This window comes from Mauremys reevesii, linkage group 1 (assembly GCF_016161935.1).
Source record: "Mauremys reevesii isolate NIE-2019 linkage group 1, ASM1616193v1, whole genome shotgun sequence".
Classification (NCBI taxonomy): Eukaryota; Metazoa; Chordata; order Testudines; family Geoemydidae; genus Mauremys; species Mauremys reevesii.
This window is the reverse complement of record NC_052623.1, coordinates 190,039,636-190,055,110: the sequence shown is the minus strand read 5'-3', so window position 1 is coordinate 190,055,110 and position 15,475 is coordinate 190,039,636. Positions and strand designations below refer to the sequence as shown.

Sequence of the window (15,475 nt, the reverse complement as noted above, 5' to 3'; positions counted from 1 at the left end):
TGACCTGTCACACAGCACTAGCTAGGGATGTAATCCCCGCAAACCACCAGGGAACAAAAATCTCCCGTCAGTGATAGCTCCCAGGGGGTTGCACTTGGAGTTGGAGCCAGTGTTTTCAACCCTTCACTTCTTGAGGGGGCTGGGGAATGGCCCCACCCTCTGCATTTTTTGTTTTTCAGATGCAGACCTCCATATTGGGAAGTTGATGTGGGGAGACAGTGGGCTCTATTACTGTCTCATCATCACCCCTGACGACTTGGAGGGCAAGAATGAGGAGTCAGTGGAGCTGCTGGTTCTTGGTAAGCCATGTTTCACAATTTGTTTCTTCCCCAGTTGAAAGCTCTCATGCTCTCTCTCCTGCTGAGTATGTTTATGTAGTATAATGTGAGGGCAGCATATATATATATATATATATATATATATATATATATATATATATATATATGAATACTGAAGGCTGTTGGAAATTTTTTAGTTAACTCCACCTGGGGCAAGGGTATTAATTATTATTTTTTGCATAATCCTAGTGCCTGGGGACCCTAGTCATGTACCAGGACCCAATGGTACAAGTTCATTCTTAGACAATGGACTCTACCAACTAAATCTGACCCAGAAAGGGGAGTTTAAACTCATTCCTCCTGGACTTTCAACCTGCTCCACAAAGGGGCCCTAATCCTGACCTGGAGGGATTACTCTCTCCTGGGTCAACAGGGGTGTTCTGTTTCCATGTGCATTTAGTTCTGAGCTTCTCCATACTGCTCCCACCGATGGGCCCAAACGCTGACTTGGTGGTGCCAGCTTCTTCTGTGGTAGAGAATGGGGAGTGCATATATATATATATATATATATAATTACATTGCCTGGGTCTGATTCTCCCCTGCCCCTCACCTTGGGCAGTCATTTGCATCTGGAGAAAGTGGGTGTCCAGAACAGGAATATTTCACATCCACATCGTCTCACTTGGCACATGGGCAAGTGGCTACCTAAGGGGCAGGGCAGTGGAGAATCTGGCCCCCATATTTAAGATTTAAAGTGATAAAATGCTAGCAAATAAAAAATCTGAGATTGTGTCTTTTTAAAATACACACTAAATAGATCCCAAATGCACTGTTTTTTGCTGCACTGAGATCTGTAATGGGGGCAGGCAGCCCCTAATGTTCTCCCAGGTTGTCTGGAAGCTCATCCCTGAAGAAGAATTGAGAGGGCACCAGTTTTTGCTATAAGGGCTTGTCTATATTGGAGATGTTTCCAGTTATACTGAAATAATTATATCACTATAGTTCAACTTCTATAGTTACACTTGGTATACTTCTTCATGTGGACACATTTATTCTGGAATAAGAATGGGCTTTTCTGGTTTAACTGAAACTGCTTCCAAAGCAACATAAACTAAATTGGGGGAAGGCCCCTGTCTGATAGACAGCCAGCCAGCCAGCCAGCCAGCCTAGTGATCAGGCAGTGGCTCCGTGGTTCTTTCTGGCCCGATCGTTCTACAGCAGGCCCCAGCTAGGAAGGCCACTCATCCAGTTTTATATTGGACAGTCCTCTTTTTGGCTGGTTGGTCCTCACACCCCAAAGGCACCTAGCTGGCCACCAAATCGCAGTATCATAATAAATAATAATAATAATATAATTAAGAATACCTAGCTCTGATATAGCACTTTTCATCAGTAGATCTCAAAACACTTTGCCAAGGAGGTCAGTTTCATTAGTTCCATTTTACAAATGAGGAAACTGAGGCACAGAGAGGTCCAAGGTCACACAGCAAGACTGTGGCAGAGCCTAGAATAAAACCCAGTCTCCTGAGTCCAAGTCCAGTGGTCTATCTACCTGGTTGCACTGCTTCTCAGATACCATGGTGAAGCAATGTGCTACCATGGAGACAGGAGAAGGCTAAATAAATGGATGTTGTTTCAAATCTTGGGACCTGTGTATAAAAGATTATATGGGGAAAAGAGCCTTGTCTTGCTGTACTGGCTGTCGGGGGTGCCTGTGTGCCCCAGGCTGGCAGTAGTGTCCCACAGTGAGAGTCAAGAGCTCCTCTGCCTAGTGGCTATAGTTCCCAAGGGAGGGTAGCAGAACCTTGGCCCACCCTACTCCACTGGGTTCTGACCCAGTGTCTTTCAAAGCCATAGGCCATATATATATGGCCTAGGGTCTGGTATCATTATGTGCTCCCTGGGTCATTTCCTACCACTGTTTCCTGAACCACCGTCAGTGTCACAACTCTGTCTCGGGATCCCTTCTGGCTTTCTCCCAGGTTCATCTCTGGGGCCCCTTCCCCTGTTGGCAGCAAGTCATTGTCCTCAGTTCCTGCGGTCAGTGGGCTTCTGTAGCTTGGCTAGGAGGCCTGGTCCTGGCAGCTTCTTGGCACAATGCTGCTGCAGCCAACTGCTCTCCTCCTTGGTCAGCCCAGACTGGGCTGAGCTGCTCCCTTTTGAATGCTCCCGTCACTGGGAGCATGCCCAGCAAAGGCCAGGGGGGGCTGACTTCCTGCGTCCAGACTAGCTGCTTAACCCTCAGCTTACCAGTGCGGAGTTGATACATCCCATCCCTAGTCCTTTGTGCTTTTACTGGGAGGGAACTTGCAGCTCGGACAGCTTGTTTTCTGTAGCTGCACTTTGTCTGTTTGTCTGTGTGCAGCACTTGCACATCAGGAGAGTGCACTTCAATGGGTTCTCCAAGAGCATGAGAGCAGTCTTGTTCTGGGTGTACTTTGCTCTGCTTCGTAGGCTGGTTGGAGCAGCTTGCATTCACTTCCTCTCCTGGGTGTTGGTCATCAGACAGAATGATCAAGCCCGTTAGTTATGTGTATCAGTGACACCCCAATTATCTTCCCTTCTCCCTGTCTCCTTGTCCTTCCAACTCTTCTTATTCTTTTTCCTGCCTCTCTTTCTCTCTCTCTCTCAACGTGGTGGTGACTGAAAGCAAGACAGTGCCCTTTGATGCAGGAGATAGGCAGCCAGCAATAAAGAAATAGCATTTTTTAATATTCTGGAACTTCTTGGGATATTCTGATTCCATCCCACTTCTCTTCTGGATATTAGTGAATTGCAAGGGCAGACTGAATATAAATGTAGATTTGAGAACTTCTGCAATTCTAGGGGATGCTCAATGAGACATTTTTGTTTGCTGTTTACTGATCAGATGAAAGGCTGCCTCCCTATTGGGAGCAGCTGAAACAGTAAAGGGATGATGTCTGAGAGAGTTTGAGTTTCCCATCATGCACAGGATCTACTCCCTATTGACATTTCCTTTTAAAATACACTGTACATTGCTTATTTTGGGGGTCACTGCATCTTTTAAAACATTGGTTGGAGGTTGTGAGGGGAGCAGGAGTTCTACCTCTTTATCATATCAATCGATGAAAATGGAAATTGAGGAGGGCAGAATAAGAGAGGAGACCAATGAGTGCTTAAGAGGAAATAGGAAAAATTTCTCAGATTTGAACCTCAGAAGTATAGGAAGTATGCAGATTAAAGGGAGGATGCTGCTTGACAAGATAATTTGACATCAATAACAACGTGGAAGATTTGGGAGGTGGCAAAAATACAGTGATATTTACATAGTTAAGGGCAGAGGGTCCCAAACTTTGCCCAAACAAGGACTTCATTAGCAACCTCAGGAGCTCAGGAGCTGCTTCTACTATAATTTGAATAAAATGGAGTAGATTGCAGCTGTGCATGTCTTTATATGGACATACAGCCCATGGAGACTGCAGGTTGCATCTGCAATCTTGATCTGAGCAGCCAGGCTGGAATTTTTAATGTCCCTGGAGCACACTTCCATACTTCTAAAGATAAGGGTCATTCCTGGTTGCACTGTAGAATTCCACTGGCTGTTCTCACTTTGATCCCAATTCAGCAAAGCATTTAAGCATGTGCTTAATTCCATCCCCTGTTCAGTAAAGCCAGTGGGATTTAAGCATATGCCTAAAGTTTAGCTAAGCACTTATGGGCATGGACTGCTGAATCAGGGCCTTTATCTACCCCTGTCTTAGGGGATCAGTGGGGAAAAAGTGTTTTGCTATAGGGGCAAGAATGAGATTGGGAGCAAGTGAACCCACTCTAGAATAAGGACAGGATGCTATTCAAAGAGTATTAATACAAATTATTATTAAATATTTGTATTATGATAGCACCTAGAATCAGAGATCAGAGTCCCAATGTTCTAGGCACTGTACATACTGCAGTGTCAGGGTTAATATAGTGCCTTGCAATGACATCCTGGGGTTTTGGTGATGCTAGTTTAATTCATGTTCTTTCCTTGGAGATCAAGACCCTTTAGTTAGGCTAAGTGACTTCTGTAGCTCCATCTCACTGTCTCTATTAAACATACAGAATGTACTAAAATAATTATTATTTATAGCCCTTTTCATCTGAGGACCTCAAAGCTCTTTACCCAGATTATTAAATATGATCCCCATTTTACAGCTGGGGAAATTTAGGCACAGATTAAGTTAGGTTGACTAGCTCTCAGACCTACAGTGAGTTTCTGGAAGAGACAGGAGTAGAGCCCAGGAATCCTAACTGGTAGTCTGGTGCACTAGCTAATGGACCGCACTGCTTTGCTAAACAACTGTTGACATCTTTTATTCTCTGTTCCATTTGGCAGCTCAATTAACACAACATGAATTACACAATTATCAGATAGTATTTTATTAATGAATCTCCTAGAAGCCTAGACTTTCTCAGTCATTACTTTTTAAATTAAACAATTAGCATCTGAGGTTTTCTTAATCCCATGTTAGTAAGCAAACATTTAAAGGTGATAAATTAAAATTTGGTAATTTTACCTGTCAAAATTCATGAAGCATAAAAATCAAATTCTTCCTAGCCTAATACACACAGAGAGGCATAGTTGTAGATATATATACCTTCTTGTATACTTACACACATTGTAATAATAGCTACCTACCTGTCTAATGTTTTGGTTGTGTAAATCAATGCATGCTGCTGTGTGTGTGTGGTTGGACCTTTGTGCTATGTTCTTAGTCAATAAGGTGACTTATTTTACCTGATATAAGCAGTGCCAGCTTTAGTCTCTTCTGCCCCAAGAGAGATTGAGCCCACATCAGCTTCTATAATCCAGAGATGGGAGAGTTCATGGCGGGAAATTGCCCTGACAGGATGACAGCTGTAGCATTTCATTTTATTCCATTGAAGAGCTGCCAATAACATCCCAGCCTGCTTGTCCACAGTAGTTGGCAGATGTGTTAGTGTCAGTGGCATGCGCAAGAGGCTAGAGGCCCAGAATTCAGCCCAGGAAGGCCCACAAACAGCTTTATAACCAAAACTTTCTTACCCATAGCTCTGCCTGGGCCAGAGAACCATAAAGTGGGCAGGAGCAAGGAGTAATTATTTTACAAAGGACAAGACAAATGAGACCAGTTTGTACTCGCATCTGTGAGTGCCGTCGTGCCAGGAGAGGGCACCAAGGGAGGGTGTCCTCTCCTGCTAAATTCCTGTGTGATGTAGCTTTTCCATAGATCCTTCTGCTGCGCACCCATGCCTCTCTCTTGAAACCTTGTCCAATGCCCCTTTACCCCCCAGTTACTTATTTCATGCCATTTAGAAATGCTACTTGTTGCCAAGGATTTCCCCCCCACCTTCTTATTTGCCAGCCCCAGCCACACGCTGCTGACAAAGGAGAATGGCACAATTAAAAGGCCTCAGCTACTAAGGTTTCCATGGCAACAGCCTTCTTGGAGGTCTTTGTTTCCTGCTAAAGCTTTGATCTCCAAGAACGGCTGCCTCTGTTTCTCCCTCCGACTGACAAACGGAGAAAAGAGGGATGGGAAAAAAGAAAAGTTTACAGCTCACAGAGGGAGCAAGGAGGAACTCATTACAAGGCCACACTCTCCCAATAAATCTCCCAGCAGCTGCCTTGGAAGAGCCTCCGATTTATGAGAGCCACGCTTTCTCCACTCTGCTTTCTGATGCCCCTACTGGGTCAGTCTCCAAGTGCCAGGGCCCCTTAAGTTTAACATAGGTCGACGACAACAGCATGTTCATCCGCTACTGGGAAGGAAATAGCTGTCCTCCGCTGCTGTGGGGGACCAGAGCATCAATCCCCCAAAAGGGAACATATTGTCACTCACTTCCATCCCTGACTCCTCCTGCTCTTCAATGTACTTACCCCTGTGTTCCTTCATTATTTTCTCCAACTCTATTTTTTTTTACCCTCTTCTCTATAGACCCCATTCCATTCAGCTATTTGTCTCCTCTGGCTCCAGGTCAGACCTAAGTTCTTGCTCCTCTCCTTCTGGGTGTATCGTCTACCCTGTATATTAAGTTCTTAAGTTCTTTTGTTTTCTCTCTCCCTCCTCCCTCTTTCCTTCCCTTTCACTTCTCCACCTTCCAGGTCTGCTCTGCTTTCTCTTGATTTATTCCCATTTCCAATTTTCCTCTCCCTCCCCAGTCCTTCTACACCAGAGCCTGTCTATAGGGCTAACGATCCTACTCCCACTTGGTGATGGCCCTTGCTGTGCTTGTGCTGCCACTCTAGTCTTTGTGCCTCTCAGCTGCAGTTGAGTGGCCATAACTTCCGCTTGTGCCTGAGAGGCAGCAGGTGCATGTTAGAGGAACAATTGAGAGGCAGCTGCTGGAGTTGCTTGTGTGGAAAGCATAATCAGCAGTGTGGCAGGAATAGAGACAGTGCCAACACGTCCCAGATTTTTATTGACACAAGGACAAACTCCTATTTTGAATAAAACCATCCGGGACAATCCTGGAAAATTGGGCCATCTAGACATAGAGGTGTCTGCTGGGATTCACTGAGGGGTGTTAGCATAAGAAGTTACAGTCCTTGTGGATATAGAGGCATTTACGGAAGAGACATTGAAACTAGACAGCCATTTCAGTCCATTTATCAAAATGCCCATAGTCGCTTTCCGAGACAGGCCAAGCAATAATAAATAGGCAACAAAATAGACGACCTCTTATCAGGGTATTTGAATAAACTGTTTTCTCCTTGACAGCTCTTTTCTAGCCCCCACTCTCCCTCTTCCAAGCTTACTTTTAAAAAAATGAGTTTGGTGCCAATGGAAGGAGCTAGAGTGATATGGAGTGCTGGCATTTATTCACGGGACAGGGACAGCGAGCTTTCTCCTCACTGACCTGGGTCAGACTGACCACCTAGTCTAGGGGGGCAGAGGGGCGTATAGCTCTGTGGCCCATTCAGTCCTTGGCTTTTCTATTGAGATTTCAGAGCATGGGAGCAGCAGGCAGCTAATCCCAATTGGGGTGGCCTGCAAGGGGGCCTGTTCCCTAGGAACTAGGCTGATGCCCCCAATTCATTTCATGCATGACACTTTTTGTCAGTATCATTCTGGGCCTGAATCAGGCTAAACCTAGAGGTGAAAGAATCTTATACCTCACTCCCTGCCCCCTTGAGCCATCTAATCCCTCCCTCTTGCTGTATATTTTTGCTTCACTTGTTGCTCATCACTGTGGGAGGAAAGTCGGCCTTCAATTAGCGAGCATTCATGACAAGCCTGTGTGCTACCTCCCCCAGTCGTTGCTGTGGTAACCGCTGGTATGAACAAGAGCGGCTGGGTCAGCTGAAGTGTTTCTCTGCAGCCTAGCCTACTTAACAGCCGTTATTAAAAATGAGGAGCAGGGGGAGGGTCTGTGAAGGGGGAAGTTACATGGCACTGAGGGGACGGGTTATCAGTGAATTAACTCAGCCCGGGGAAAGAATCAAAGTGCTGAAAGCTAGTTGAGGCACAGTCACTCAGTGTATTGTTTTCTGGTAGCCGGCTGGGCTATTCACATCAACATGTTTAGGTTCAGATGTGGCCTCTGCCCTGGGTTTCACTGAATTGGCCTCTCCTGAGAGGGCTTTGTGAATTCTTTCACAGACTGAATCCCTCACACAGACAGGGAGGAGTGGGGAGAAAGCCTTGAGTGCAGAGACAATGCAGAACCTGCTGTTGCGCAGGTGGGAATTTTGCTGAATTCTCAAGATTCCAGCTTTATTTGCCCTTCTGGCATGGTGAAGAGATCTCTCCTCCTAAATCCAGACCCATCACATTGTGCTTATTGAAGGGGCCTACTGACTAAACTGTTGCACAGATTGCATGGAATGGTTGTCCTACTTGTCCTCACAACAATTTAGGATTTCCAACAGCAGCATGGTTTTTGACATTTGCCTCCCCCCACATATCACATCTTACAGCTGTGGTTTTACCAGGACATTCTTGGAACCATGAAGCACTTATCCATAAAACCCAGCACTACTGCAGGGAGCTCAGGTTTTAGGGTGGGCTTATGCTGTAAAACGTCTGTTAGTCTATAAGGTGCCACAGGATTCTTTGCTGCTTCTACAGATCCAGACTAACACGGCTACCCCTCTGATACTTAAAATGAGAGGCACTACATTGTGAGATGGAGTTACCCAGGCCAGTTCCTGCTCCCAACTGGTGTATTGCCCTCTTATCTCTTCATATTTTACCATCCTCATACCTCTGATGTTTCTGCAAGGGACATAGTCTGCCTGCATGCAGAGTAAACAAACAGGAGGCAGACACTTTCTGCAGCCATGCAATGTTAATGTGTGTTTGTACCTGCAAATACATTTTGCATGCATGTGATTCTTGTGTGTAAATAAGACATATATTTGATGTGCATGTGGAGCATGTATGAGTATAGCATACTTGTGATGGGAGCCATACATCTGGTATGCATGTGTAGAGCATGCCTGTGATATGCAAGAGTTACCTGGCAGGAATCTGACCCATACGATGCATGGCCCAAGTCTTGTGTACATGACACAGATATATGTGTATGCTGGCTGAGAGTAGTCTGGACATTTAGTACTTCCAGGGAATGGAGTACCTGGATTTCATGAAATTCTTTGGACACATTTATGAAAATGTTGCTATAGACTGATGGATAGAACCCTATTGTAAAGTAATAAATAAGGAACACTTCATCTGAAGGATCAGTTTTATATCTTCTGCTAAGACTCTGACAGCTCATTGGGACTGATGGTTTTACAGTGAGTATCAGAACAGCTTTGATGAATTGCAACAGGTTGCAAAGTGCTGCCTGAATTTAGAATGTTCCTTGTGGCTCCAGCAACCATTTGTGTGGATTTTTGATCTCTCTAGACACTCTGCTGAAGCAGTGAAAAAGTGGAGACTGAGATTCTGGTTGATTTTAACATGCTTCAGGGATAGACGAGAAACCAAAGATTTTGGGTCCAGTTAATCACTGTGTTTGAGCTTTGCTCAGTGCAAAACCCGGGGGTGGGGGTGTTAAAGGTGACTTTATACCACCTTTCACTGACTTACACTTGGTTGCCTGCCTTACTTTCCATCCCCCATATGTGTCTGTTCAGATTGCAAGCTCTTCTCCTTTCTGCATATCTGTAAATAATCTAGCAAACTGTTGGTGCTATATAAAAATACACACAGCACAGATGCATGCAGGGGCATTCTGTATATGTTCTGGCATATACATATATGTCTGTAGTATACTTTACCTACATTCAGGACATATGCTGTTCATTAGCAACATTTCATACATGCAGTTCCAAAACAAATAGGTACCAAGTTGCCCTTAGGGCTTGCATTGTTTGTCGCATTCACTGTAAATTCAAATGGAAAAAGCAGGAGGTGCAGTGAGGTTTTACAGAAATTCGTTCCTGGTTGTTTGCTTCACTCGGATATCAGCTCCATATCTCAAAGCATCTGCCAGTTATAGAGACATCCCGTTATACCCCCACCCCCATAGTCATTATGGCATCTCTTATGAACCTCTCTGTGCAGCTGCAGTGTCCCATATGGAAAAACATCACACGTACATGTGCTGTATGTATGTGGCTTACTTGTAGGGGGCATTGGGGTCAACACTTTTCTAATCCAGACAGCTATGGTCTTTTGCACGCTCTCTCTTTTTTTATGCCAGTAAAATGATTCTTTAAAAATTGAATCACTCAAGCCCCCAGATGAGTGTGTTTGAGTGTGAACGTGCATGCCTACGTGTAGTGTGCGTGCTTGTTGAACAGTACCCTGCAGGCATCACCTTGTAATCATGCTGCACGGACCCCCTTCTTGCAAGCCTCTGCCTAGATTGGAGAGGCTCCATTCCTGACTCTCCCCCCCCCCCACCCAAGCCCAGTTGGTCAAATCGTGGCCAGACAGATACATAGACAGCCACCAGGCATTGAGCAGGGCCAATTACTATGGAGGTGATGAAATCCATGAAGCATATAGTTCACTTCACAGAGCATATGTGGGTCGATCCCATGTTGAGAAAGGGGGCTGAAAGCTCAGGCAGGGGCTGGGGAGTGTGTTTTTCCTGCAGTAACCTCTCTCCCTGTTCTCCTCCTTCTGTCTTTTCTAGGCAGGACAGGGCTGCTTGCTGATCTCTTGCCCAGTTTTGCTGTGGAGATTATGCCAGGTATTCAGTCGTTTAACCCTTTATTGACCCACCCTCCCTCTCACCTTGTTTGTCCGTCCCTCTGCTGCACTGCACATTAATTTCTTTCTTACTTGTGTGCGTCTCCTGTATTCTGTGATAACCTGTTGCTTGTTGGAAGTGCCTATTGCACTGAGAAATATCAAACCTCATGCTGGGGATAGGGAGGGGCTGTAACACAGGAATGCAAAAGACAGAAATAGCTGAGAGAGACAGGCCCAGCACTAGAATGGAAAAGTCTATTTTCGGGAGGTTTTATATCAAGCTGTATGCCTGTGTGCTCACACACCACCATGATTGTGGCAACTCCGTTTTGTCCATACTGTAATATCTTGACACCCTTGTACATCTACAAAGTACAGTGTGGATGCACCCATGTGTGCCCTCAAGAAGTACTCTTCAAAGGCTTAACTTTATATTATGGGATACTGTTATGAAAATCAGCCACTGAAGGCTGCACATATGTGGCATCCTGCTAAAGGAGGGATACTAGGCCAAACCTGGCTGTGGGAGCTGTTCTTTTGTGCAGCAACACTTCGTTATCAGGGGATCTAGCTACAGCCAGATAGTGGGGTGGGGCCTGAGGATTTTCTGGACTCCACAAATCCCTTACTATCCAAACTAATGGGATCCCACTTTTAAGCATTTCCCAACCTTGTAGAAGATCTAGTCCAAGATTCTACATCAGATGGTCTTTCAGAGGGAAGAGATGAGAAAGCATTCAGCTCTGGGTACATCTGAAATGACTGTAGCCTGAGGGCATTAAACCAAAGTTTGTCTCTCCCCACAAAATAGATTTCTCATACACACTTTCATACACAAGAACAGCTCTAAGTACACATGAAGGGGGAATAATCTGTCCCAGACACACACATGGAAAGGAGGGTAAAGACCCCTAATGTTAGCCATAACATTAGAGCCAGCAGAGGATTCAGTGTAGTAGGAGGAATCATTTCAACAAATATACTCAACAAGGCTTGATTCTCCAATTCCTTGCACCTTTTGTCACCATTTACACCTGTGCAAAGTGGATGTATAATGCTAGCATATTCATCAGGTAGCTTTTTATACCTGCTTTGCACAGGTTTAAGTGGCAATAGAGAAAGGCAACGGCAAGGACTCCAGCCGGAGGGGTAGGGAGAGAACAGATTTAAGTGACAAAAGAGAAACACACACACACACACACACACACACACCCCTCTTATGGATTGTGAGGACTGATGTCTGATTGTGAGGACACTTAGCAACTCAGACATGGTAACCACAGTAACCTTAATGTTTATATGAATTTGATCATATTCAGAACTGCTGTGTGAGGAAATAACAATGGCTGTATCAGGAAAAGGATTATGGCATCACACCTTTCACTGGAAAAACGCCTTGATTTGTGTCTGTAATGGATCCAGCAGCGTCTTTTGCTGTTTCTTTATACTTATTACTTAAGCAAGACCCTAACTTGGTACGCAGCAAAGACCTCCCTATAACTCCAAGGCCCCTGTGACAGGAGCACTGACTCCAAACATCCACTTGCTAGGGCTGAGTTGCAACCTATAATGTACTTAATAAATCTAGCCTCTTTTCCTGCTCCTGGAATGTCTGCAGGTAGATCCCAGTCTTCTCACATTGATTTGGTGAGTTTTTTCCCCACAGGCTTTTTTTTCTTTATGGATTGATTGTGAAACACTGAGGGCAACTGCTGTTAGAGATTTTAAATTTGAGCTGTATTGCTGAGCTGCGATTGGTTGCCTGTGTCATATGATACTGTTTCTTTTCCTTGACTGGATGAATGTCATTCCTTTAAAAAGAATGAGGACTTGAAAAAACCCACTGTGCCTTTAAGTTTCTTAGAGAGGGATGGATAAGGGAGATTAGGGAATGTTAGCACATTTTTAGTCTTTTCCTTTCTGGGCCACATGAAGCTCTCCTGAGGCATCAATGGTAGAAAAATGTGGTTGCTGTCAGATTTCCTGGCTGGATGCAGCGCTGAATGTAATATTCTCCAAGTACATTCACAATAATAATTGTGTGCGTGGGCCTAGTAGTGAAGGGGCAGGCAGAGCCTTGTTTGGTTCATTTACCGGGCTATTTATAGTGTGTTTTCTGCCACCGTTTGTGTAATTAAAACTAGAATGCTGGGGTAGAGCATGCACAAACAGGGCACAAACGCAGCTGGAGAAAACAAATGTTTGTGTAACATGTTTTATGATATTTGTCTAGCTCTGTCTCTAAACCCAAACTCCAAAGGGTATTCTGTCCTACAAGAACAGAGTAGGACAAGTGCCTCCATACTGCTCACCCCCCAGCACCTCCTCTGTCCAGCACAGGGAGCCTGTCTCCATGCTTCTCACCCTCTGTCTCTGAGATGTGACTGCAGGACATATAGACGTACTCAAGCTAGCTTTGATCTAGCTAGCTTGAATAACAGCAGTAGTGAAGCTGTGGCAGCACGGGCTAGCCACTTGAGTACGTACCCAGGGTCCTGGTTGGGCTTGTACAGCTGTGCTGCCACAGCTTCACTGCTGCTGTTCTTCAAGCTAGGTAAATGACAGCCAGCTTGAGTATTTCTACACATGTTGCAATCACACCTCTGATAGCAGTGTGGAGTGTAGGAGGGACCTATTGTCTCCTTACTTCTCACCAGGAGAGATCCTGCTCCTTCTATTAGCCCACATGCCTGTTCTCTCTCTATCTCTCCGGCTGGAGTCCTTGCCGTTGCCTTCCACAGGTGTTGTGTCCTTTGACCATTTGTTCTCATTTGGTTTCCAGAGTGGGTGTTTGTGGGCCTGGTGATCCTGGGGGCTTTCCTGTTTTTTCTCCTGGTTGGGATCTGCTGGTGCCAGTGCTGCCCACATAGCTGCTGCTGCTACGTCCGCTGCCCCTGCTGTCCAGATTCCTGCTGCTGTCCACGGGCATGTGAGTGATCTGGGACCAAAATGCCAGGCTTCCGCCCATATCCCTTTTGCTATGTGTGAGGGAAATATGCTCATACCTTTCCCCATCCTGAGTGCCCCACTTGACTAAAGATTGCCTTTTACTAAGAATGAAGCAGCCAACCTATAGTTTAATGGTCAAATGCTCTGAGTTAATTAAGAATGTAATTCCCAGAAGTCTCCTGCCAGCGAGGTCCTGGCAACTGTGTCTGCTCCTCTAATGTCACATTCCCCATCCTGAAACGGCAGTCCTGTCAGCTGTGTTTGTTAGAAAGTGCTGTGGCTGCAGAGCAGAGAGCATTCTGGTATGGGTCTTTCCTACGTTGCAAAGCAGCTGCCTACTAGAGTCATGCAAAACACCTGCAACAAGGCCAGGTTCCATTGCAAACCCAAACCTCAGGGCAGGTTTGCTGAGGTTCATGAGCCTTTGGAGTAAGCTTGCGTCTTGAGAGTCCCATTCTGGTCTTCAGAATGAACTGCTACAAACCCAAACAAGAAATTGAGTGGAGCCTAGATTTATGTGCTGAATGCCCTTGACTAACCATGCTTTTGAGGGCCGTCAGCAGAGAATAAGCTGCCCCTTACCATTTTTGGAACTCCTTTTAAGCTCAGAGAAATCCACTGGCTCTTGAGTTCCATTCATAACACACCAGATGCCTCCTGCTGGGCAGTCACCAAAATCCAAAGCAGGAGCAGCAGCAGGAGTGTTGTTTTGGAGCACCTTGGAGGGGAAGGGATGGCACTTTGTTGCTAATTATTGCTCTCTTTTCAGTGTATGAAGCGGGCAAGGCTGCAAAAGCTGGATACCCATCTGCTGTTACGTCCATCCCAGGTCCTTACTACATCCCCACTGTGCCGGGAGCTGGCGTGCCATCTCCTGTTGTGCTGATGGAGAAGTCGCATCCCCCTCCCCTAGCACCAAGTGACTCCAGCGGAGGAAGCCAAAATGGTAATCTGCACCCAGTCTCTCCTGTCAGCTTGTCAGAGCATTCCGAGTCAGCAAAGTCCTCAAAGGGAGTGGGGCTGGAGAAGGAGGGTTAGCTCCACGGAGAGAATGGTGTGATCTAAGCACAAGACTTAGAGTCTGAATTTTAATCATGAATTTTAATTATTTTAAGCAAGTCACTTTGTACCTCAGCTTCACCATCTGTAAAATGGGGGTAATTATGATCTTCTGTGGTTGGGAGTTCTGTGGCTAGGGACCCTCCCCCTGGATGGACACGGACACACACAGAGCCTGTCCCTTGCCCCAGCACATCAGAACCTGGACTCTGTCAGCCACAGCTTCCTGGAATGACATGGTAGAGAGCACAGTGACAGACGTTCTGACATAGGCAAGCCATAGACCATTGTGGGCTTTAAAGATGTGGAACTTAACTTTGAAATTAGATCTGGGAGTGGACTGGTAGCAAGTTTACAATATCTGTGTGATGTGTCTACCCAACCTACTTCAGCCACCATTGAGGAACAGACATCCCTGGGGAGGAACATAACATTTACTTAACAGGACACAGCCACATTACAGAACAATTTAGGGTGAGAAGTAGGAAAGAGCACTATTGCCATATGAAACTGCCCAGGGAATTTGGGGAGGAGGAATGTAATCATTAATTAGCAAAAGTTGAATTTTATCACAGCACCACACTGATATGACACCACTGAGAAAGCAGTTAGATAATTTAAGCAGGGAATCAGGCTTTTGAAATAATCTTCCACCTCCCTTATCAGCATATTTGCTTTTTTTTTTTGAACTACCAAAAAATTCATCAGAAGCAGGAAGCCTGCCAAATAGTCGTGGGGCCACTCCATGATCAAGGTGCTAAAGGAGCACTCAAGGAAGACAAGCCTGTGACATGGCCCCTCACCAAAAGATCTTAAGCAAAATAATCCGTCATGGGATAAGAGGGAAGGTGCTCTCATGGATCAGTAACTGGTTAAAAGATAGGAAGCAAACAGTAGGAATAAATGGTCAATTTTCACAGTGGAGAAAGGTAAATAGCAAGTTCCTGCAATGATCAATACTGGGACCAGTGCTATTAAACATATTCATAAATGGTCTGGAAAAAGGGGTAAACAGGTTACATAGTTTGCAGATGATACAAAATTACTCAAACTAGTTAT

The 15,475-nt window shown here is 45.3% G+C and overlaps 1 protein-coding gene across 8 annotated transcripts in view; it reads left to right on the top strand.

Moving 5' to 3' along the window:
- The window catches only part of ILDR2 (immunoglobulin like domain containing receptor 2), a 49,559-nt gene that overhangs the window by 15,210 nt on the left and 18,874 nt on the right, over positions 1–15,475 (top strand). For 5 of the 8 annotated variants that reach the window (XM_039528984.1, XM_039528973.1, XM_039528968.1 and 2 more), the window contains 4 exons: positions 180–299; positions 10,350–10,406; positions 13,191–13,337; positions 14,127–14,303. In XM_039528984.1, coding sequence (XP_039384918.1) covers positions 180–299; positions 10,350–10,406; positions 13,191–13,337; positions 14,127–14,303 — 501 coding nt within the window. The remainder of the gene's footprint in view (positions 1–179; positions 300–10,349; positions 10,407–13,190; positions 13,338–14,126; positions 14,304–15,475) is intronic. The other 3 variants (XM_039529007.1, XM_039529001.1, XM_039529025.1) reach the window with 2 other exon arrangements.